General features: G+C 38.4%; 1 protein-coding gene across 1 annotated transcript in view; it reads left to right on the plus strand.

Annotated features, from left to right (window-relative positions):
* ABI3BP (ABI family member 3 binding protein) overlaps window positions 1-25672 on the plus strand; it is a 216487-nt gene that overhangs the window by 67907 nt on the left and 122908 nt on the right. The window contains exons 7-13 of the mRNA XM_065875880.1: window positions 4476-4524; window positions 5471-5542; window positions 6119-6211; window positions 21839-21916; window positions 23760-23834; window positions 24574-24648; window positions 25499-25570. Coding sequence (XP_065731952.1) covers window positions 4476-4524; window positions 5471-5542; window positions 6119-6211; window positions 21839-21916; window positions 23760-23834; window positions 24574-24648; window positions 25499-25570 — 514 coding nt within the window. The remainder of the gene's footprint in view (window positions 1-4475; window positions 4525-5470; window positions 5543-6118; window positions 6212-21838; window positions 21917-23759; window positions 23835-24573; window positions 24649-25498; window positions 25571-25672) is intronic.

Genomic DNA, 25672 nt, shown 5'->3' on the forward strand with positions numbered 1-25672 from the left:
AACCAGAATGTAACATGCCCAAGTTTTTCTCATGTTGTTTAGCTCTTGAGTCTAAAGAGCTGAAATTTGATTTTGAGCAACCCTTAGCCACTCCCCAAATGGACAGTTCCTCTTTATCTCAGGGCCTAAGAATAAAGTTAAATCTACAATGGATGTGCTGTCGCCACAAAAATATCAAATGGACAAACCTGTAAAGAGTAACTTGCAAAGAACAGCACCCTGATGTTACCACTACTTTTATTAAAGCTAATTTTCAAAATATAATATCGGGACGAAGGTAGTGTGATGCAGGGTGAATCCAAAGTCTTTCATGTGGCTACTGCTGCTGTGGTTATTTCTAGATGAGTGTAGGTTTTCCCTGACCAGAACTGGAAAGCAAGCTGGACTGGCCCGCAGGGGCATTGCCTTTTACCACTTCAGCATCCTCTCCCCATTGAATCTCACCAACTGGATACTCAGCCACAGTGTCCCCAGAAAAATGGTAAAAATGATTTCCCTTAGCCAGTCACCCTGCTCAGGATACAGCACAACCTGGGTTCTTAAGGAATAGAATTTCTCAAAACTGAAAAAAATAATTAATCCCTTAAACGGTAGGAGGGAAATATGCTCACTTCCTGACATACAATAAACATTTAAAAAATAATTGCTGAAGGGTGGGATGAGAGCTGAGGAAGGAAGTGGTGATGGAGGTTTGCTGCAGGAATAGGGTCAACAAGCAGCAGAGAAAAGAGAGCCAGGGAGGTAATGGCCTAAGAAAGAAAACCGGTACCAGGGTGGTGTCTGTGGGGAGCAGTAGTACTGTGCTGAGGCCACCCCAGCAAAACTGTCGCAGCATCTTGTGGGATGCAGGATTTTCACTACCGCGCTTCCCACCCCGACACCCGACACCAGCTACACTGAGACTTCTATACACGTTGATAGATGCTCATAACAGCAAACCTGTGACTGTAAGGAAAGGTTACTGGTAACTTTATAAACAACATCATACATGAAACAGTTCAATTGAAATTGAGTTGTAATTGGTTACATACTCTTAACTTGGAAATTATCATAATATTTTATTTCTCAGTAAGTCCAGGTTACAGATGTTTCCCTACATTTTTATAAAAAGACACAGGGAAAGAATTCATAGTGTGGATTTCTTACTGGGAATTTTAGAGCCTTCAGCATTAAACACTTTGGGCAGAAGGATTTTCCTGATGCCCTTGACCTAGAGATTATCATACTAAGTGAAGTGAGCCAGACAAAGACAAATATCATATGATATCACTTATGTGTGGAATCTAAAAAAAAATGATGCAAATGAACTTCTATACAAAACAGAAATAGACCCACAGACATAGAACATAAATTTATGGTTACCAAAGGGGAAAGGGGAGGGGAGAGATAAATTAGGAGGTTGGAATTAATATATACATATTACTATGTATAAAATAGATAACCAACAAGGACCTGTAGAGCACAGGGAACTACTACTCAATGTTATGTAATAACCTATAAGGGAAAAGAATCTGAAAAAGAATATATATATATACATAGATATATGCACATACATGTATACATTCTTATATATATATATAATCTGAATCACTTTACTGTACACCTAAAACTAACACAACATAAATCAACTATATTTCAACTAAAAAAAAAACCCTACTTACAGAGAGGGAGCTAGTACTTGCTCATTAGTCTTGGCGCATCTTTGGATTGTAGATTGGGCAAGAGAATAATTATAGGTCTAGAAAGAACTTGATTCTGCAGCTAAATGGTTTCCTTGTTTTTTGGCAGCACACGCTGCCCATATAGTCGTGTCATCGTCTTAACAAAACACTGGTCTGTACCCATATAAGAACTCAAACAGACACTGTGTTCCATTCATGCCAAGAGTGGAATATTTTCCATTTGTTTTTGTCAAAAACTTGTTTAAAACAAATCCACAGGGAAGGAAATAAGAATTGCAATAATGCCGTTCAAAAGCAATCAGCACATCAACCCATAGGCGTTTCTGCTATAATGTGGTGTGTCTCTGAAAAACTTCACGCTCTGCCAAATATACACTACATGGCAGGACTCACTGGGCAAACAGCGGACCAGCCATTCAACAGTCTTTGGAACGGTAGACACAGTTCTGTCGAACGTGATTATTAGCGCCGGGAAGGACAGTGCGGCTCCGCGGGCCAGCGTCCCCTGTGGAACCGGAGGTTGCCGCAGCAGGGGTTAAGTGCTCAGGAATGATAGAGGCCACGTGTGGCAACCCTTTCGCTGAAGCAGCACAGGTGGACATAAGGTGGACAAGGTGGACACACCAGTGCAGGGCCCTGGGCCTGCCTGTCCCTCTCTGGGGAAGGGTCCTGTGAGCAGGTACACTTATTTAATTTTCTTATGATAAATCCAGAGGTCTTCTGCCAGTGTGAACTCAAAGCTGACTTTTTTTTTTTTTCTACTGATGGTTATACTTGCATTCCTGCTATTCCCCTCCCCTTGCCTGGGAAAAGTTGTGTATAAATTATATTTACATCATTCCTCTATTGACCAAGAGTGTATGAGCTATGCAGTACAGAAGCATATATAGTAGCTAAAAAGACTGCTGGTTAAAATAGCTTTTCCTAGTTATAAATGTAATTCACCCTTGTAAGGAACTTGGAAAATATAGAAAGGTACACAGAATAAAATATGAGATTATAAGAAATAACTACTGTTAAAAAAAAAAGAGCTATCTCCTTCTGGTCTTTTGTCTATACATATTTGTTATACAGTTACGCTATACTATGAATATAAATTTGTGTCCTTTGTATTTATACTGTACATATTTCCCACTTTAGTAAATAGATGTCAAAAATTTGAACCATAATTTATTTAACAAAACCTCTGCTTTGGAATGATGAGGTTGTTTCACATTGTGGTAATAAACACCCCTACACGTAAATGATGCCTGTATCTTTGATTACTTCCTTAGGCTAGACTGCTAAGTAGGAAATTACTGGGTGTTTTAGTCCATCAGGGCTGTTATAACAAAAATACCACAGACTGGGTGGCTTAAACAGTAAATTATTTCTCACAGTCCTGGAGCCTGTGAAGTCCAAGATCAAGGCACTGGAAGATTTGGTGTCTTGGGGAGAACTCACTTCTGGCTCACAGACAACCATCTCACATGGTGGAAGGGTGGAGGGAGTTCTCTGGCATAAGAGCACTAATCCCATTCAAGAGGGTGGAACCCTTATGTGTTATTTACTTCCCAAAGGCCCCACCTCCAAATGCCATCACATTGGGGATTAAGTTTCAACACGTGAATTTTGGGGGGATACAAGCTTTCAGTCTATAGCGCTGGGCCAATATACAATACAAGAAGTATAGATACTTTTTAAAAATAATCTGATAAAAGTAAACTTTTATTTTGTGTGTTTTTTAAACATAAGGACTTTACTACAAGAAGGAAAATAGCCAACAGTAAATGTGGTATTGTAGCACTTCTTTATTATGGGCATATCGTTTATTAGAATGCAAACATGTTAGTGAGTCTCTTCTGTTCACAACTGTAAACACCTATGTGGTTAAGTACCTCATTCAGCATATCCTGGATTGTCAGCAGATCTAGTACATGGAGTATCTATACCATGCATACAGATTAAATCAAGCATCAAAAAATGCATGTCATGCTTATGCCTTTACCTCAATCTAATTCTCTGTATATTTGCTGCCCTTCTCTTATCCTGTTCTGTGTCTCTCCCATGGCCGTCTTATCCCTGGCTCACAATCTCCAGTGATGACTCCACTGTAAAGTTAACACTAAATGTGCCCCTAGGTCAAGCCACTCTATGGCATCAAAACTTCCTGTGGGACATCTGAGGCAACTTGGAAGAAGGGAGAATGCACAGTCCTCTGGGACCTGCCCTTCAATTTTGAGGTCCTCTGGGCATGAATATGTACAGAATAGTTAAAAGTACAGGCTTTAGAAGTAGAAATGTCTGGTTCTGAGTCCCAGCTCTGCCTTCATGGACAAGGAAATACGTGGCATCAGGAGTTCACGGCAGTTGTATCTGAAGTAGCAGGGCAGCAGTGGGGCATACTCAGACAATTGATGTTGATTGGTTTTAAAAGAATATGTAGCTTGAAATCTTTTTTTGAGAGGAAACGTAAAGACAGAATTTGGCTGGTTCGCCTCTCAAATGAAGTGAAAATAAACTGGTATTCAATTCAGAGGATTTAATTCCTTTCCATTGCAGTTTCTAAGTAAATTAAACTAATGGGAGTTTTGAAGAAACTGTTTCTGTCAAATCTTTGGACACTTATGGGGAAAACCAAGTGAGCACAATAAAATAGAGGCAGATACATGTACTAAAGATCTTTTCAGCAGCTGTTAAACCTGTGTCATGGGGAACTTCACTAAAGACAAGGTCTGCTTCCAGTTTTTTTTACTTATTTATTTTTTTAAGTTAACAGTAACTCAAAAGCTGACTCTCTTCCTCTCTTTTCAGCCAGCCTATGTTCCAAAAAAGCTAATCCCAGTAACAATCATCAAGCAAGGTAATTTGTATGCGTCTGCTCTGGATATGTGTTTAGAACTATTTTAATATACTTTTTAAACTGAGATAATTAAACATAGCACATAGTTTTTCAATTTTTCTGATGATTTTCCAGAAAAAATTTGAAGAAATCAGTCTAGTAAATTAGAAGTTGACAGATAATTTTGACTCTTGTACTGTTAGGCCAGGTCTTGGCAAAGCACATTGGCTGGACAACCAGGGACAGAGCAACCCTAACAAGCATTAAGTTTTAAAATCCAATTAAATATATGTGGCTTTCTTCAGGATTAAGATAGCTTACATGTAGAAAATCATTAATAGGATATTTGGATTAATGAAATGATAATTATGATATAGAGGTTACTTTAAGGAAAGTAAAGAAATCCAGGTTTTAAGAGTTATGTTTTATTTCAGCATGCACTCATTTTTGTTTTGACTTTCAGTTTTTCAAATTATTTAAATGACTCCATTATTTCCAGAAAGTTTCTTGGTGGAAGAGATTGAGCGCTTAAAATAGTTATTCATTTTAAGGAAACACAATGTCCCAAGTGTATTCTCAAAACAGTGTCAGTCAGTATTGGAATTATCCAAAGATTCTTTGCTCTGAAAATGTACATTTCCTAAATCTCTTTATTTACTGAGTCAGTCTTTGCCTCATTTTGTGCTAGTTCTTTAACTTGGGTAGGCTGCAGAGAGTAGAGCTGAGAAAGGAAATTTTTAGCTAATTAGAATGGAACACTTTCATTACTTAAAGGCACAGGAATTAAGATAAGATGTGCCTTCTAGACCTTTCGTTGCCTGTGTAGCCAGCCCAATGAGTTCCTTTCTGTTAATTTAAAAGTTAGATCAGGGTTTCTCCAGTGCAGATGGTGTCATGTTATTAGCTTCTTTCTGCTTCCTGACTATTTTTTTTCCATTCACACTGTTATCTTTTGGTATTTCAACAGTGATTCAGAATGTTACTCACAGGGCCTCAACTAAATCCCCAGAAAAGACTCCCTATGGAGGAACAATACTGGGTGAGTCTATCTTGAAATCTACACCTATATTAGTCAAGTCAGGCTCTTTTTTTTTTTTTGATAATAAGGCCTTATGGAATTTTGCACTGTGAGCAGGTCTGTTAAATTGATGTTGGTTCATTTACTTTCAGTATTTAGCATCCTGGCTTGTGACCATTCCAGGCTAGGATCCAAGAGATGCTACCTCTATCCTAGTGTGTTAGAGAAACAACTCTAACTTGTGCCTATTGGGTGTGATGGCTCCCCTCCTGCCTACCCCACAGGGCTGTTGCTGTTATGAGGGCGTCTTTGTCATTGAATTACTCTTTTAAAAGTTGTTATTAATAATGGTGTTTGTTCACACATTTTAAGCAGCCATTTTACAATTTTTGAGTCTATGGATTAAAAGCCAGAATATTTGGTTGTTCAGTTTTGAATATGAAAAAGATTCTGCATAAAAGTTACTGTCATATTTTTTCCAACATTTTAAAGTTTGGGTTAAAATTGACTAAGCAAAATAAGCATTAAACTTCATGGTTTCTAATGCTCTGAACTTTGTGATGGGATGCATTTCCTTTTACTTCTGTTTTCTTTCAGTCCACCTTGTTATTCCAGGTCTTAATGAAACCACCATAAAACTTCCTACCTCCATAATGTTTGAGATTTCGGATGCAATCAAGACACAGTTAGGTAAGCAGCAAAGATCTATATGTGAACTTTGCAGTGACAGTACTAGCAGTGATATTCCTAGGATATCCAGGGGATCTAGCAAATGAGCTGTTTGGGGATCTCAAAGTAAAAACTAAGGGACAGGGGGGGACCTTGAAGATGGCGGAAGAGTAAGACGCGGAGATCGCCTTCCTCCCCACGGATACACCAGAAATACATCCACACGTGGAACAACTCCTACAGAACTCCTACTGAAGGCTGGCAGAAGACCTCAGACCTCCCAAAAGGCAAGAAACTCCCCACGTAACTGGGTAGGGCAAAAGAAAAAACAGAGACAAAAGAATAAGGACGGCACCTGCACCAGTGGGAGGGAGCTGTGAAGGAGGAAAAGTTTCCACACACTAGGAAGCCCCTCCGCGGGCGGAGACTGCGGGAGGCAGAGGGGGGAGTTTCGGGACCGCGGAGTAGTGCACAGCGACGGGTGCGGAAGGCAAAGCGGGGAGATTCCTGCACAGACGATCGGTGCCGACCGGCACTCACCAACCCGAGAGGCTTGTCTGCTCACCCGCCGGGGCGGGCGGGGCTGCGAGCTGAGGCTCGGGTTTTGGTTTTGGACGGAGCTCAGGGAGAGGACTGGGGTTGGTGGCTTGAACATAGCCTGAAGGGGTTAGTGCACCACGACTAGCCGGGAGGGAGTTCGGGGAAAAGCCTGCACCGGCCGAAGAGGCAAGAGACTTTTTCTTCCCTCTTCGTCTCCTGGTGCGCGAGGAGAGGGGTTTAAGAGCGCTGCTTAAAGGAACTCCAGAGACGGGCGCGAGCCGCGGCTAAAAGCGCGAACCCCAGAGACGGGCGCGAGCCGCGGCTGAGGGCGCGAGCCCCCGAGACGGGCGCGAGCCGCGGCTGAGGGCGCGAGCCCCCGAGTCGGGCGCGAGCCGCGGCGGGAAGCGCGAGCCCCAGAGACGGGCGCGAGCCGCGGCTGAAAGCGCAAACCCCAGAGACAGGCGCGAGCCGCGGCTAAAACCGCGGACCCCAGAGACGGGCGGGAGACGCTAAGGCTGCTGCTGCCGCCACCAAGGGGCCTGTGTGCGAGCACAGGTCACTCTCCACACCCCTCTTCCGCGGAGCCTGTGCAGCCCGCCACTGCCAGGTTCCCGGGATCCAGGGACAACTTCCCCGGGACAACGCACGGCGGGCCTCAGGCTGGTGCAACGTCACGCCGGCCTCTGCCGCAACGTCACGCTGCCTCTGCCGCCGCAGGCCGGCCCCGCACGCAGTGCCCCTCCTTCCCCCATCCCCCAACCCCCGGCCTGAGTGAGCCGGAGGCCCCGAATCAGCGGCTCCTTTAACCCCGTCCTGTCTGAGCGAAAAAACAGACGCCCTCCAGCGACCTACATGCAGAGGCAGGGCCAAATCCAAAGCTGAGCTCCTGTGAGCTGTGAGAACAAAGAAGAGAAAGGGAAATCTCTCCCAGCAGCCACAGAAGCAGCGGATTAAAGCTCCACAATCAACTTGATATACCCTGCATCTGTGGAATACCTGAATAGATAAGGAATGATCCCAAATTGAAGAGGTGGAATTTAGGAGCGAGATCTATGATTTTTTTCCCTTTTCCTCTTTTTGTGAATGTGTACGTGTATGCTTCTGTGTGAGATCTTGCCTGTATACTCTTGCTTCCACCATTTGTCCTAGGGCTCTATCCGTCCATGACTTTTTTTTAAAAAATTCTTTTTCTTAATAATTAAGTTTAATTGTAATAACTTTATTATACTTTACCTTCGTTGTTTCTTTCTTTCCTTCCTTCCTTCCCTCCTTTAGACAACGAATCACCCCAAATTGAGGAGGTGGTCTCAGGGAGCAGGATTTATGATTTTTCCCCCTTTACCTCTTTTTGTGAAGGTGTATGTGTATGCTTCTGTGTAAGATTTTCTCTGTATAGCTTTGCTTCCAACATTTGTCCTAAGGCTCTATCCGTCCCTTTTTTTCTAAATATTTTTTAATTCAATAACTATATTATACTTTATTTTATTTTTACTGTATCATCTTTCTTTCTTTTTTCCTTCTTTCCCTCCTCCCTTCCTTCCTCCCTCCCTCCCTCCTTTCTTTCCTTCTTTGCTTCTTTCTTCCTTCCTTCCTTTCCTCCTTTCCTTCTTTCTTTACTCATACTTCTACTAATTCTCCCTACTTTTTCTCCCTTTTATTCTGAGCTGTGTGGATGAAAGGCTCTTGGTGCTCCAGCCAGGAGTCAGGGCTCTGCCTCTGAGGTAGGAGAGCCAACTTCAGGACACTGGTCAACAAGAGACCTCCCAGCTCCACATAATATTAAACGGTGGAAATCTCCCAGAGACCTCCATCTTAACACCAGCACCCAGCTTCACTGAACGACCAGCAAGCCACAGTGCTGGACAACCTATGCCAAACAACTAGCAAAACAGGAACACAACCCCACCCATTAGCAGAGAGGCTGCCTAAAATCATAATAAGGCCACAGACACCCCAAAACACACCACCAGACGTGAACCTGCCCACTAGAGAGACAAGATCCAGCCTCATCCAGCACAACACAGGCACTAGTCCCCTCCACCAGGAAGCCTACACAACCCACTGAAACAACCTTAGCCACTGGAGACAGACATCAAAAACAACGGGAACTACGAAAGTGCAGCCTGCAAAAAGGAGACCCCAAACACAGTAAGATAAGCAAAATGAGAAGACAGAAAAACACACAGCAGATGAAGGAGCAAGATAAAAACCCACCAGACCTAACAAATGAAGAGGAAATAGGCAATCTACCTGAAAAAGAATTCAAAATAATGATAGTAAGGATGATCCAAAATCTTGGAAGTAGAATGGACAAAATGCAAGAAACAGTTAACAAGGACCTACAAGAACTAAAGATGAAACAAGCAACGATGAACAATGCAATAAATGAAATTAAAATCACTCTAGATAGGATCAATAGCAGAATAACTGAGGCAGAAGAACGGATAAGTGACCTGGAAGATAAAGTAGTGGAAATAACTACTGCAGAGCAGAATAAAGAAAAAAGAATGAAAAGAACTGAGGACAGTCTCAGAGACCTCTGGGACAACATGAAACGCACCAACATTCGAATTATAGGGGTTCCAGAAGAAGAAGAAAGAAAGAAAGGGACTGAGAAAATATTTGAAGAGATTATAGTTGAAAACTTCCCTAATATGGGAAAGGAAATAGTTAATCAAGTCCAGGAAGCACAGAGGGTCCCATACAGGATAAATACAAGGAGAAACACGCCAAGACACATATTAATCAAACTGTCAAAAATTAAATACAAAGAAAGCATATTAAAAGCAGCAAGGGAAAAACAACAAATAACACACAAGGGAATCCCCATAAGGTTAACAGCTGATCTCTCAGCAGAAACCCTACAAGCCAGAAGGGAGTGGCAGGACATACTGAAAGTGATGAAGGAGAATAGCCTGCAACCAAGACTACTCTACCCAGCAAGGATCTCATTCACATTTGATGGACAAATTAAAACCTTTACAGACAAGCAAAAGCTGAGAGAATTCAGCACCACCAAACCAGCTTTACAACAAATGCTAAAGGAACTTCTCTAGACACGAAACACAAGAGAAGGAAATGACCTATAGTAGCGAACCCAAAACAATATATAAAATGGAAATAGGAACATACATATCGATAATTACCTTAAATGTAAATGGACTAAATGCTCCCACCAAGAGACACAGATTGGCTGGATGGATACAAAAACAAGACCCTTATATATGCTGTCTACAAGAGACCCACTTCAGAACTAGAGACACATACAGACTGAAAGTAAGGGGATGGAAAAAGATATTCCATGCAAATGGAAACCAAAGGAGAGCTGGAGTAGCAATTCTCATATCAGACAAAATAGACTTTAAAATAAGGACTATTAAAAGGGACAAAGAAGGACACTACATAATGATCAAGGGATCGATCCAAGAAGAAGATATAACAATTGTAAATATTTATGCACCCAACATAGGAGCACCTCAATACATAAGGCAAATACTAACAACCATAAAAGGGGAGATCAACAGTAACACATTCATAGTAGGGGACTTTAACACCCCACTTTCACCCATGGACAGATCATCCAAAATGAAAATAAATAAGGAAACACAAGCTTTAAATGATACATTAAACAAGATGGACTTAATTGATATTTATAGGACACTCCATCCAAAAAGAACAGAATACACATTTTTCTCAAGTGCTCATGGAACATTCTCCAGGATAGATCATATCTTGGGTCACAAATCAAGCCTTGGTAAATTTAAGAAAACTGAAATTGTATCAAGTATCTTTTCCGACCACAACGCCATGAGACTAGATATCAATTACAGGAAAAGATCTGTAAAAAATACAAACACATGGAGGCTAAACAATACACTACTTAATAATGAAGTGATCACTGAAGAAATCAAAGAGGAAATAAAAAAATACCTAGAAACAAATGACAATGGAGACACAACGACCCAAAACCTATGGGACGCAGCAAAAGCAGTTCTAAGGGGGAAATTTATAGCAATACAAGCCCACCTTAAGAAGCAGGAAACATCTTGAATAAACAACCTAACCTTGCACCTCAAGCAATTAGAGAAAGAAGAACAAAAAAACCCCAAAGCTAGCAGAAGGAAAGAAATCATTAAAATCAGATCAGAAATAAATGAAAAAGAAATGAAGGAAACAATAGCAAAGATCAATAAAACTAAAAGCTGGTTCTTTGAGAAGATAAACAAAATAGATAAACCACTAGCCAGACTCATCAAGAAAAAAAGGGAGAAGACTCAAATCAATAGAATTAGAAATGAAAAAGGAGAAGTAACAACTGACACTGCAGAAATAAAAAAAATCATGAGAGATTACTACAAGCAACTCTATGCCAATAAAATGGACAATCTGGAAGAAATGGACAAATTCTTAGAAATGCACAACCTGCCAAGACTGAATCAGGAAGAAATAGAAAATATGAACAGACCAATCACAAGCACTGAAATTGAAACTGTGATTAAAAACCTTCCAACAAACAAAAGCCCAGGACCAGATGGCTTCACAGGTGAATTCTATCAAAAGTTTAGAGAAGAGCTAACACCTATCCTTCTCAAACTCTTCCAAAATATAGCAGAGGGGGGAACACTCCCAAATTCCTTCTACGAAGCCACCATCACCTTGATACCAAAACCAGACAAGGATGTCACAAAGAAAGAAAACTACAGGCCAATATCACTGATGAACATAGATGCAAAAATCCTCAACAAAATACTAGCAAACAGAATCCAACAGCACATTAAAAGGATCATACACCATGATCAAGTGGGGTTTATTCCAGGAATGCAAGGATTCTTCAATATACGCAAATCTATCAATGTGATAAACCATATTAACAAATTGAAGGAGAAAAACCATATGATCATCTCAATAGATGCAGAGAAAGCTTTCGACAAAATTCAACACCCATTTATGATAAAAACCCTCCAGAAAGTAGGCATAGAGGGAACTTTCCTAAACATAATAAAAGCCATATATGACAAGCCCACAGCAAACATCATCCTCAATGGTGAAAAACTGAAAGCATTCCCACTAAGATCAGGAACAAGACAAGGTTGCCCACTCTCACCACTCTTATTCAACATAGTTTTGGAAGTTTTAGCCACAGCAATCAGAGAAGAAAAGGAAATAAAAGGAATCCAAATCGGAAAAGAAGAAGTAAAGCTGTCACTGTTTGCAGATGACATGATACTATACATAGAGAATCCTAAAGATGCTACCAGAAAACTACTAGAGCTAATCAATGAATATGGTAAAGTAGCAGGATACAAAATTAATGCACAGAAATCTCTGGCATTCCTATATACTAATGATGAAAAATCTGAAAGTGAAATCAAGAAAACACTCCCATTTACCATTGCAACAAAAAGAATAAAATATCTAGGAATAAACCTACCTAAGGATACGAAAGACCTGTATGCAGAAAATTATAAGACACTGATGAAAGAAATTAAAGATGATACAAATAGACGGAGAGATATACCATGTTCTTGGATGGGAAGAATCAACATTGTGAAAATGACTCTACTACCCAAAGCAATCTACAGATTCAATGCAATCCCTATCAAACTACCACTGGCATTTTTCACAGAACTAGAACAAAAAATTTCGCAATTTGTATGGAAACACAAAAGACCCCGAATAGCCAAAGCAATCTTGAGAACGAAAAAAGGAGCTGGAGGAATAAGGCTCCCTGACTTTAGACTATATTACAAAGCAACAGTAATCAAGACAGTATGGTACTGGCACAAAAACAGAAAGATAGATCAGTGGAACAGGATAGAAAGCCCAGAGATAAACCCACGCACATATGGACACCTTATCTTTGATAAAGGAGGCAGGGATGTACAGTGGAGAAAAGACAGCCTCTTCAATAAATGGTGCTGGGAAAACTGGACAGGTACATGTAAAAGTATGAGATTAGATCACTCCCTGACACCATACACAAAAATAAGCTCAAAATGGATTAAAGACCTAAATGTAAGGCCAGAAACTATCAAACTCTTAGAAGAAAACATAGGCAGAACACTCTATGACATAAATCACAGCAAGATCCTTTCTGACCCACCTCCTAGAGTAATGGAAATAAAAACAAAAATAAACAAATGGGACCTAATGAAACTTCAAAGCTTTTGCACAGCAAAGGAAACCATAACCAAGACCAAAAGACAACCGTCAGAATGGGAGAAAACATTTGCAAATGAAGCAACTGACAAAGGATTAATCTCCAAAATTTACAAGCAGCTCATGCAGCTCAATAACAAAAAAACAAACAACCCCATCCAAAAATGGGCAGAAGACCTAAATAGACATTTTTCCAAAGAAGATATACAGAATGCCAACAAACACATGAAAGAATGCTCAACATCATTAATCATTAGAGAAATGCAAATCAAAACTACAATGAGATATCATCTCACACCAGTCAGAATGGCCATCATCAAAAAATCTAGAAACAATAAATGCTGGAGAGGGTGTGGAGAAAAGGGGACACTCTTGCACTGCTGGTGGGAATGTGAATTGGTTCAGCCACTGTGGAGAACAGTATGGAGGTTCCTTAAAAAACTACAAATAGAATTACCATATGACCCAGCAATCCCACTACTTGGCATATACCCTGAGAAAACCAAAATTCAAAAAGAGTCATGTTCCAAAATGTTCATTGCAGCTCTATTTACAATAGCCAGGACATGGAAACAACCTAAGTGCCCATCATCGGATGAATGGATAAAGAAGATGTGGCACATATACACAATGGAATATTACTCAGCCTTAAAAAGAAATGAAATTGAGCTATTTGTAATTAGATGGATAGAACTAGAGTCTGTCATACAGAGTGAAGTAAGTCAGAAAGAAAAAGACAAATACCGTATGCTAACACATATATATGGAATTTAAGGGGAAAAAAATGTCATGAAGAACCTAGGGGTAAGATAGGAATAAAGACGCAGACCTACTGGAGAACGGACTTGAGGATATGGGGAGGGGGAAGGGTGAGTTTTGACAGGGCGAGAGAGAGTCATGGACATATACACACTAACAAACGTAGTAAGGTAGATAGCTGGGGGGAAGCAGCCGCAAGGCACAGGGATATTAGCTCGGTGCTTTGTGACAGCCTGGAAGGGTGGGATGGGGAGAGTGGGAGGGAGGGAGACGCAAGAGGGAAGACATATGGGATCATATGTATATGTATAGCTGATTCACTTTGTTATAAAGCAGAAACTAACACACCATTGTAAAGCAATTATACCCCAATAAAGATGTTTAAAAAAAAAAAAATAAATAAATAAATAAATAAAAATAAATAAATAAATAAATAAATAAAACTCTCCCAGAAAAAAAAAAAAAAAAACTAAGGGACAGGCACGTGCACTGTTGATGGGAATATAAAATGGTACAATTGCTGTGGAAAACAGTATGACGATTCCTCAAAAAATTAAAAATAGAATTACCATATAATCCAGCAATTCCACTTCTGGGTATATAACCAAAAGAACTGGGTGGGGAAAAGGTCTTAAAGAGATATTTGTACACTCATATTCATAGTAGCATTATTCACAATATCTAAAATGTGGAAACAATCCAAGTATCCATCAACAGATGAATTGATAAACAAAATGTGGTATATATATACAATGAAATATTATTCTGTCTTAAAAAGAAAAGGAAGGAAATTCTCACATTTGCTATAGTAGAAGTGGACCTTGAGGATATAATGCTAAGTGTAATAAGCCAATCACAAAAGACAAAATGACTGTGTGATTCCACTTATATGATGTACCTAGAGTAGTCAGATTCATAGAGACAGAAAGTAGAATGGTGGCTGCCAGAGACTGGAGAAGGAGGAAAATAGGGAATTAGTGTTTAATGGTATGGAGTTTCAGTTTTACAAGATAAGGAGAGTTCTGGAGATGCATGGTGGTGATGGTTGCACAACAGTCTGAATGTATTTAATACTACTGAACTGTACACTTGAAAAATGATTAAGATTGTAAATTTTTTGTTATGTATCTTTTACCACGATAAAAAAAAATTGGAAAAAAAGTAAAGGGTAGATAGGATGGAGTGTTGGAGTTATTCATATAAATCACATTCTATAGGGAAATAGTTATTTTATATTTATGAAAAAAGTGATCAAATTAACCAAAATATACACATTTATACAGGTATAATTTTCAAATGGAGTCATTGTTATAAATTACACTTATTATACTATACTATCAAGGGGCCACTAGAGGTCTTCAGTGGTAACTGAGGTAAGGGTTAGGTCTGTTAGAATTATTATTTACTTTGAGATTGATACTGCTTCCTACTTCTAGAAAGCACCTGATATGATTTTAGTGTTTAAAAAACATAAAACATAACAATTTGGGGAAAAAAGCAGCAAAATTCTGTAAAAGGAGTCCAGGAAACAATTGGGGTGGCCAGTGGGCTAAGCTAGTTGCTGCATTTGAGTATCACATTAGTCTGAATTCTCTCTATAGCAGAGGATCTCACCCTTGATGAAGCATCGGAAGCCGTGGCGGGCTTGTTACACCCAGGCTGCTGGGCTCACCCCCAGGATACTGATCCCGTAGGTCTAGGGTGGGGCCTGAGAATTTGCATTTCTACCCAGTACTCAGGTGATACTGGTGCTCCTGGTCTGGAAGCCACACTTTGAGAACCACCCCCTGTAAAGTCTCTGGAGAATGTCTTGGGCCACTGATAAATATGGAAGAAGGTGGCATGATGTGGTGGAAATTGAACAAGACTTAAAAATGTAGAATATTTTTCTTGAACTAGGCAATGGCTAAGAACTTCAGCACTTATATACTTGAATCTTCACATTTTATGGGTGTGGAAACGGGCCCAAGCCCCTGTTTGGCAACATTTATTCAACAAATATTTATTAAGCATTACTCGGGGCCAGAACTGCAAGTGGCTCGGGACATAATTGTGATTTACACAGGCACGGGACCCACCCACACAGGAACCTCAGACTTAATTTCTCCTCCCTCATTGAAGGTCTGACCTGTTTGCTTGTTTGATGTTAAGCAATCAGATTGTAACAGTTCTAAAAGGTAAACCTTTACGTTCTCCTTAGCTGTTAGTTTGAGAACTTCCTGGAAGAAGGAGGAGCAAAGCCTTAATAAGTGGGTAGAAAAGCATAATTAGTGGACTTAGAATTTTGAAAAATTTTCAAAATCTATGCATCACCATTTTATTAAGATATGAACATATTTGCCCATAAATCTTTGTGATTTTGTGCAGTTGTTACATTTTTACTGTAAAACATTCATACCTGTTAGTCCTATGGTGAGTTACTTCCAAGAATGTAGACAAGTGATTCTAGGCTTTATTTCTTTAATTTGTCCATCAGACTTGATCACCTCCTGTTTATCTGTAAACCCTGAGACTCAACTCTACATCATCTAAATGCTGTGCTAAAAGCCAGGAAGCTTCCATATTAAATTCCCTAAGTGAACCTGTGTTTAGAACCAGAGCTCAGGACTCTTGCACTCACCTGTTCTCTGCCCAGAGCCTATTAATACTTAGCCCCGTGCCTGGGAAAGACTTGCTTGTTCTTTCTCGAGATAGTTGCTTTAGGTGTAAGGACAGGTTGTTTATCTGAGATTTTTCTTGTCTCTTGAGGTAAGATTGTATTGCTATAAACTTCCCTCTTAGAGCATCTTTTGTTGTGTCCCATAGGTTTTGGATCGTCGTGCTTTCATTTCCATTTGTCACTAGGTATTTTTTGATTTCCCTTTATTTCTTCAGTGATCCACTGGTTATTTAATAACATTGTTTAGCCTCCATGTGTTTGTGTTTTTTACAGTTTTTTTTTTCCTGTAATTGATTTTTAATCTCCTAGCGCTATGGTCAGAAAAGATGCTTGATATGATTTCAATTTTCTTAAATTTACTGAGGTTTGATTTGTGACCCAAGATTTGATCTATCCTGGAGAATGTTCTGTGTGCACTTGAGAAGAAAATGTATTCTGCTGCTTTCAGATGGAATGTCCTATAAATATCAATTAAGTCTATCTTTTACAATGTATCATTTAAGCCTTGTGTTTCCTTATTAATTTACTGTCTGGATGATCTGTCCATTGGTGTAATTGGGGTGTTAAATTCCCCACTATTATTGTGTTATTGTCAATTTCCCCTTTCATGGCTGTTAGCATTTGCCTTATATACTGAGGTGCTCCTATGTTGGGTGCGTATATATTTACGATTGTTGTATCTTCTTGGATTGTTCCCTTGATTGTTATGTAGTGTCCTTCCTTGTCTCTTGTAACAGCCTTTATTTTAAAGTCTATTTTGTCTGATATGAGTATTGCTACTCCAGCTTTCTGTTGATTTCCATTTGTGTGGAATACCTTTCTCCATCCCCTCACTTTCAGTCTGTATGTGTCCCTGGGTCTGAAGTGGGTCTCTTGTAGACAGCATATATATGGGTCTTGTTTTCGTATCCATTCAGCCAGTCTGTGTCTTTTGGTTGAAGCAGTTAATCCAATTACATTTATGGTAATTATCAATATGTGTATTCCTATTGCCATTTTCTTAATTGTTTTGGGTTTGTTTATGTAGGTCTTTTTTCTTCCCTTCCTTTTTTCTTCTCTTGTGGTTTGATGACCATATTAGTGTTGTATTTGGGTAGGTTTTTCTTCTTTGTGTGTGTATCTATTGTAGTTTTTTGGTTTGCATTTCCCATGAGGTTTTGATAAAGCAGTCTATATATATATACAAGGTTGTTTTAAGTTGCTGGTCTCTTAATTTCAAACGAAATTCTGATTTCCTGCATTTGTACTCTCCTCACGGTTGCTGGTTTTGATATCATGTTTGCTTATGAATTCCTGCTTTTACTGTATGTTTGTCTTTACCAGTGAGCTTTCCTATTTGTGATTTTCTTGTTTCTAGTTTTGGCCTCTTGGGAAAGAGTTGTTCAGAAGGAGAAGAAAAGGAAGGAGCTGGCCAGTCTCTTACTGATTTGGTCCCTAATCTGTTCATCAGAATTCAAAAACCAGGATTTGTGAAGGAGACCGAAAATGAGCAGTTTTTCCCACACCACTGCTCTCATTTTTTTTTTTTTTTTGGAATGTAGTTGATTTACAGTGTTGTGTTAGTTTCAGGTATACAGCATAGTGAATTAGTTATACATATATATATATGTCCACTCATTTTTAGATTCTTTTTCCATATAGGCCATTATAGAGTATTGAGTAGAGTTCCCTGTGCTATACAGTATGTTCTTATTAGTTATCTATTTTATATATAGTAGTGTGTATTTGTCAATCCCAATCTCCCAATTTATCCCTCCACCTCCCTTATCCCCTGGTAACCACAAGTGTGTTTTCTACATCTGTGACTCTACTAGTGTTTTGTAAATAAGTTCATTTGTACCCTTTTTTAGATCCACATATAAGCAATATCATATTTGTCTTTCTGTGTCTGACTTATGTCACTCAGTATGACAATCTCTAGGTCCATCCACATTGCTGCACATGGCATTATTTTGTTCTTTTTTATGGCTGAGTAATATTCCATTGTATATATATACCACATTTTCTTTATCCATTCCTCTGTTGATGGACATTTAGGTTGCTTCCATGTCCTGGCTATTGTAAATAGTGCTGCAATGAACATTGGGGTGCCTGTATCTTTTTGAATTCTGTTTTTCTCCGTGTATATGCCTAGGAGTGGGATTGCTGGGTCATATGGTAGTTCTACTTTTAGTTCTTTAAGGGACCTCCATATTGTTCTCAATAGTGGCTGTACCAATTTACATTCCCACCATCAGTGTAGTAAGGTTCCCTTTTCTCCACACCCTCTCCAGCACTTATTGTTTGTAGATTTTTTGACGATGGCCATTCTGACAGGTGTGACTGATACCTCATTGTAGTTTTAATTTGCATTTCTAATAATTAGTGATGTCAAGCATCATTTCATGTGCTTTTTGGCCATCTGTATGTCGTCTTTCAAGAAATGTCACTGTTGAACTGAAATGTGTTTTGTTCCTTAGTTCTTGGTTTTAAGGACTATTTCCTAAATTTTTTGTTTTGTTTTGTTTTTCCAAAGTTCCACCTGCTATCTTAATATCAGTTCAAGCTTTTCATTTTCTTTAATTTAGAGAATTAAACAGTTGATTTTTTGGTTTGCTTTGCTTTTTGCTTTTGTTATTCTGATATGAATCACTGAAACTTCAGGATTAAGTGTGATTTTAATGAAGACAAATTAAAATGCAGATAGTATATGTATTTTAAAACTTATTTCTAGGAAAGCACCTATCTTAAATTGAATACATGGTGAATTTCTTACACATTGAAGAGACTGATAGGCAGTATGTTTGAAGATGTCCAGTAAACCCACTGAATGTACCATTTTAGACTGTGTTACAAACTACATTTTAGATTTGCTGGTTTTTATGAAGGGTGTGAGCATAAACAGTTCTTTATACCAATGAAGGAGAAATAAACTTTCCTGAAGTTATTTATCACTGCAATTCAGAAAAGTCCTGTGCAAGAGGTTAAATCCTAAAAATAATATCCTCATTCCAGCAGGACCCAATGTGGGACATCAAGAAATTAATAGCTTTTGTTCTAAGAACACATGGTATGAATAATGAGAGAAATAAACAAGAAAGCTAGTAATACACACACCTCCTGGGGACAAGGAAAGGGTTTGCCAAAGCCAAGACTTAGCCTGCCAATAATGAAAGGAAACAACTGTGTTGAAAAACAGTAAGAAGAATCAGAGAGGAAAAGGAATTTCCTGGGGTTTAGGTCGTGTTCTAATGGCATTTTACTCTGCTGTTGCCAAGACCAGTTGTACATAGATAGTGTAGGTGAATGCTCATGGCTTGATAGGAGTCACAGAGAGTCCCCATTCAAGTTCTTTCCCTTCAATCAATTTCTCTCACACCGGAAGAGCCATGTTTAGAAATACGGTATGCCTCTATAAGGAATTAGTGATGGGTAGAGAATACAAATACCTCTTGGGAAGGTAGTGTACTGTTTTTCTTCATTAGCAGCCTAATTTTAGGTTAATGGTATTACCCCGTAAGGGCATGCATAAGGAGCTAAAGCAAAGCAATTCAGAGCATTGCCTGAAAGTCTAGAATCTGGAGGTTAAAATAAATAAATAATTTTTAAAAATAGATAAATACACAGTCCTAGTCAGCCAGGGAAACACCAAGAGTGTAGGATATTACACAGGAGGAAAAGGATTAGCAAAAATAATCCTGAAGGAGGAGAGGACACTGAAAAAGAAGAGATCATTGAAAAAAATTACATAAAAAAAAAAAAACTTCCTGTGGTACATGCTGAAAATAACAGGACTAGAGCTCATCAGAATTTGTAATCTGAACATTTTTTCCTGTGCTGACACTCACAGTGGTTCTAAACCAAAGCTGTGACTACAAAAGAAGAAGGAAAAAAAATGTTGATGAGATTTAGAAATCTAAAAAATAGAATTTATCATAAAATTATACTGGATCTGTTTATTTTTTTAGTTATTCCAGAAAGAGTCCCTTCTCTTTATGTCCTGCTAAATTAATTTGAACAATGGTATTAAACATTTCTGTTGTACAGACATGCTGTACAGCTTCATGAGCACAGCAATTCAGAACACACACTTGACTGATAGCTATGGCAAGTACACTAGCACTTGTGACGCCTATTTCCAGCATCTCAAATCACTCCTGAAAATCATAAGCTCGAGGAATCTATCATATACTTCCATAATACAGGTTGAAAATTGATTTGCTTCCATGATCTTTGTGAAAGGGATGACTTTATAATTGTCTTTAAGTCCATCTGAAGTAAATGAATATTTTGTGCCCATGTTAACTGAAAAGAAGAAAATGGTCTTTACAACAGTGATGTGAACTATAGGAAGAAGTTACAAAATTTACATCCTCAAAGAACTTTGACAGAACAGATTAGATCAGTAGTTCTCAACAGAGGTCAATTTTGTCCCCTCCCCAGGATATTTGGCAGTGTCTGGAGACATTTTTGGTTGTCACAGCTGTGGAAGGGTGGAATCCAGTGAGTAAAGGCCAGAGATGCTGCTAAATATCCTACATTTCACAGGAAAGGCCCCCATAAAAACAATTGTCCAGCCCAAAATGTCAGTAGTGCCAAAGCTGAGAAACCCAAGAAGTTCCTTACAGCCTTAGGACTCTTAAAAAATCCCATCTGATTATAATCAGTTCAAGGAGACATGATCAGGGTATCTCAAAGATGAATGAATTCTTTCATGCCACTAGACTGTTTCAAAATATTATAAGTAGGTCACTGATTCAGTGTGCTAAATAGCTGAATCAAGTTAATCCTAAGTGCATTTTGGAGAATATGGAGAATATCTTAATCATTGGGCAATTCTGGTACAGAAATGTGCTTTCTTTGAAAAGGAATGCCTAAATTTTAGAAGAAAGTTTCCTGAATAATTGTCAGAACAGAAAAGAAATAGAATAAAAAAACAGACTTCATTTTTTTACACTGAATTCCCACACAGACCCAAAGAAAATATCTATGTTAACATGAGGTTCAAATAAATAACTGTTGGTATTTTTTCCTAACCACAAATATCTTCAAATAACTTAGTCTCCTATGTGTGTTATTCATGTTTTTCTAAAACTTTAGAGCCATAGCCTATTATATTTTTTACCATGCATAATAACAGATAATTTCTATTCATTGATTTTTTTTTAAAAAAATTAGGAGTAATTGAATATAAAATTCCAGGGAGCATTTGCTATGCCTTACAACCTGTGCCTTCAAGAAACTCTGTTTATGAGTCAGAATGACTTGAGAGCTATCCAAGTACTGGGTTGTGATATTTTCCCTCATTCCAGTGCCAACTTAGATCTTAAAGAATTACCTAGGGTTAATGAGAAAGAATTCTGAAGACTGTCACTACTAATACTAATCCCTGGTAGAAATGCACAATAAATTTATGGACTGCCTGGTGGGAAGGGATAAGAGCGGAATAGATTTCTTGTAATAGTCTGTTGCTTGATTGTTTTGAGGGAATTATATTTGGATACTCTATTATGAGGAAGTGAGATAAATTGTTTATTTTCTGAATTTTTTAGCTAAGAATGAAACCTTGGCACTACCTGCTGAATCTAAAACACCAGAGATAGAAAAAATCCCAGCACAGCCCGTAACAGGTAATGAGATCCCTACGTTATTAACTTTGAGAAAATAAATAATGTATTTTCAAGTAGTAACTGATTGACAAGCCTGTATTTTTTTTTCAGTGAAGAGCCAGTAGGAAATTCATTTTGATCATAAGCACACAACAGTAGGAGATTCTGGGTCTTTAATGTTTGGAAAAACAGCAGATGCAAATGAACCATTGAATTCTATAACCGATATGTAATATGGAAGATGTATCTTTCACTTTAAGTGAAAGTTGTTACCGCAACATTCTGAAATATTTTTATACTAGGATGTAATACCATGGTTTGGGTGCTTTCCTTTTATAAGAAGACACGAGAGCATTTTTTCATTTCTTCACTTTCACAAGTGATTGGTTTAGCAAAATGCCATTATCCCTCATAAATCCATAGTTTAATATCTATGAAAATACCTTGGAATCATTTAGTAACAATGTCTCTTGAAGATTAACAATGCTCATGTAGAAAATACCTAATAGTTCCGTAAAAATTCTTTAAAGAATAAACGCAGTATGCATTTTCCCCAGTTTATCAACCATTACTAACAAACATTCAGCATGTCTTATGTGAATGAACTGCCCAAGTCCAGCCCACTGGGGACACGTTATTCTCTGAACTACAGAGTTTTTGCCAGAGCAATACCACTTCATCCAGAGCGCTGTGAAACAGATATTTGGCAAGAATTCCTCCAAATCTACATTTAGCAAAGTAACGCCAATCTAAAGTGAATTTCTTAACCCATAAAATTGCCATAAATTGAAATATCAGTGATATTTACCTTCTACTAAACTCTTGGACTCCTAACTAGTCCAAAGAAAATAAAGATCGGTGGGGAAATAAAATGGCTTGATTTCAAGAAACCTATTCAAGTAGAAATATTTCTGACAGAGTAAGAAGTACTTGGTCCTACCTAAAGGTGAGAAATGGACCTTCCATCCCCCACCTTCATGGGAGTTGGAACAAGGGTAGACTCTGATGCTGGAATAAGCTATTTGAATGAAATTCCTAGGTAGTTTTCTGATTTCAATATAATTAGCCAATACCAAGAAAAGTATTCCCAACTACACTTCTTCTCTTGGCATAGTATCTGATGGGAGAGTCAACGGAGTTCTTAGCTCTCTACCAAACCTTCCTCAGGATTTTCCACTTCAGAAACACTTAGGCAAACACCATAATTCATTATTCAGTGTCACTGTGTTTATTTCATATCCTTACCCTACAAAATTCTAGAATTGGGTAGCTCACAATTCATTCCAAATCTCAATGATCCTGGTTCTTATTCCTCAAAAACTATTTACCCGAAGGTCATCTTTACCTTTGATCTAGCACTTGAAACAACCCTGTGACTGAGCATTTGAATCCTCATAATTTCAGCCCAGTTCCAAGCTTTGCATGTTGACTACAGTTTGGAAGAGAGAAGTCTTAAAAATGTAATAGTTCTAAATAAATCTTTTTGACCTGGGTCATTATGTTATCTGCCCATTTATTAACTTGTTTAATAAATATTTATCATGTGCTTGCTTACTATACCGCAGACTTTGTGCTAAGAAAAAAGGGCAGACCCAAAATTATGAATAAACTGATAAATGCTTCCATGGGGGTCAATTCCACGTGCTTTTTGGAACACATGGAAAGTGGACAAACCCAGAAAGGAAGGGTTGGGAGGAGGTGTCAGTTCAGACACAAGCCAGGGAGCCCTTAACATAATTAACTTGAAAAGAATTAGTCCGTGTAAGTGTCAGTTCTAATTCTAAAAGGCAACAAAAGTGCCTTATGGTCTTGAGTTGTTTCATCATTTATCTTAATTTGTAAAGTCATCTTTTTTACCTTCCAGTGACTCCTGAATCAGTTCCAAGAACCACTAAACCCACTGTGTCTAGTGCGTTAGACATTTCAGAAACAATACCGGGTAATTCTAAGAACTTTTTTTCTTAAAAAAAAAAAAGAACCTCCCAACCGTCATACAAAAGTAACCCCAATGCCTTGGCTTCCCATCCTCCCCACTTTCTTTCCCACCTTACTGGCAGTAGTTCATCTTCTGTTTCTCAGACCAATTCCATTAAAGTGTTAACGACATACCTTGATCCTGATGACTAATATTCTAGGCAGCTCTGGTTGCTATATGCTAACTGTACACTCCTTTTACCAGTCTCTTGGGAGGTATAGAAAAACAATGCCAGCCTTTTAACCTACAAAGCTTGGAGGAGTGAGAGTCTTGACTATGTCTGTGCTTTCCATTTCAGTTGGCTTTTCCAAGTCTTGTGTGTACTAAACTTAAGGAGAATCCCCCAAAGTGACATGCCTTTTACTAAGAATTTCATGTCATGCAAGTTAGCTGCTTCTTGGCCCAAGAGAATCTAACCTGCTTTATTCTCTTCTCCAAAAAAAAAAAAAAAAAAGGAGCAGCATGTACGTATTTTGTTCTGTACTTGTGATGTTGATCTTCCATGCCACACCATGGCCATTTGAACGTATACCTTCAAATTATAACTTTGTAAAACTTTTTCCAGGGAAAGACAGCTATTTCCATGAAAGGCATCAGCTGCGCAATGTACCCTCTGCTATGAGCATGCCTCACATGACATGGTTAAGCCACAATGTCAAATCCCAACTCAGGGAGTTTCTAACTGAATTCTTCTTTATTGCAGTTCTTAGGGGAAGGATCCCCGAAACACCGCAAACTATTTTAATACCTAGGTTTGAATTGCCACTGAGCATTCTAGGTAAAAATTATTAAACACTGCAGCTTATTATTACCTTGGAAATATTATGCATACTTGAAAGAAGTCCTTAGGCTAATTCATTCAAATTTATCTCCTCACAGAAAAGAAGGGACACATGGCTTATAGAACAGTAAACTCTCTAATACCAAACCCTTAAATGCTATAAATTCTTTATTTTATAATCTAGGATCCTAAAGAGTCTTTCTCTATGACAAATCCTTTGGTAATTTTTCTTGGGGGTAGTCATATTTTGATATTATATTTGATTCTTTTAATTCAACATTATTGTGTCACTGAATAAATTTTTTTCTATGTTTTTCCTAAATATCTTTTTACTCAACTGTTTCTCTTGAAAGAGAAGATATATTTATGGTATTTCTGCAGACTGCTTCTTAGAATCCTTAGAATTTACGTGCAATATTAAAAAAGTTGTTGGGGGAGCTTAAATATAAAGTCACATAGTTACTGAAATTCTATTTTTAAAAACTATTAGACAGACATTTTCTAGTTCATATGTGTTTGGTGCTTGACTTGAGTTTAAACTTAATATATCTGAGAATACACATACGCATAGCTGAAGAAATTAGGACACTAGTTTAATAAGGGTGAAAAAAAGAACCCAAACTCCTCAAATGCAGTGGCTTGATTATACAAAATAGAAAAAGAAGCTGTCTTATATTATCCATCATTGAAACACAGGAGTAAGAAATATATACTAGTAAACAGTCCCTTACCTCACCTGAGTAATTTGCATTTGTGTTTGTTTTTTGTTTTTGAAGCTTGAGATTTTAAAAACCTTTTCTCTTACTCACACTTCAAGCCATAACATTTCTTGTGTGTTTCATTGCAGCTCCGAAAAGGCTTCCAGAATTTCCTCAGGCAAAAACACCCTTCCCTTTTGAGAAACCTGGGGGCACCTTGGGTAATAACAGCACCTTAAATCTGGTGTTACCACGTGGGTGGTGATTGCTTAATTCTGTAGGACACGTTTACTGGATCTTATCTATGCAAACCTCAATGAACT

Source organism: Phocoena phocoena, chromosome 4, assembly GCF_963924675.1.
Source record: "Phocoena phocoena chromosome 4, mPhoPho1.1, whole genome shotgun sequence".
NCBI classification, from domain to species: domain Eukaryota; kingdom Metazoa; phylum Chordata; class Mammalia; order Artiodactyla; family Phocoenidae; genus Phocoena; species Phocoena phocoena.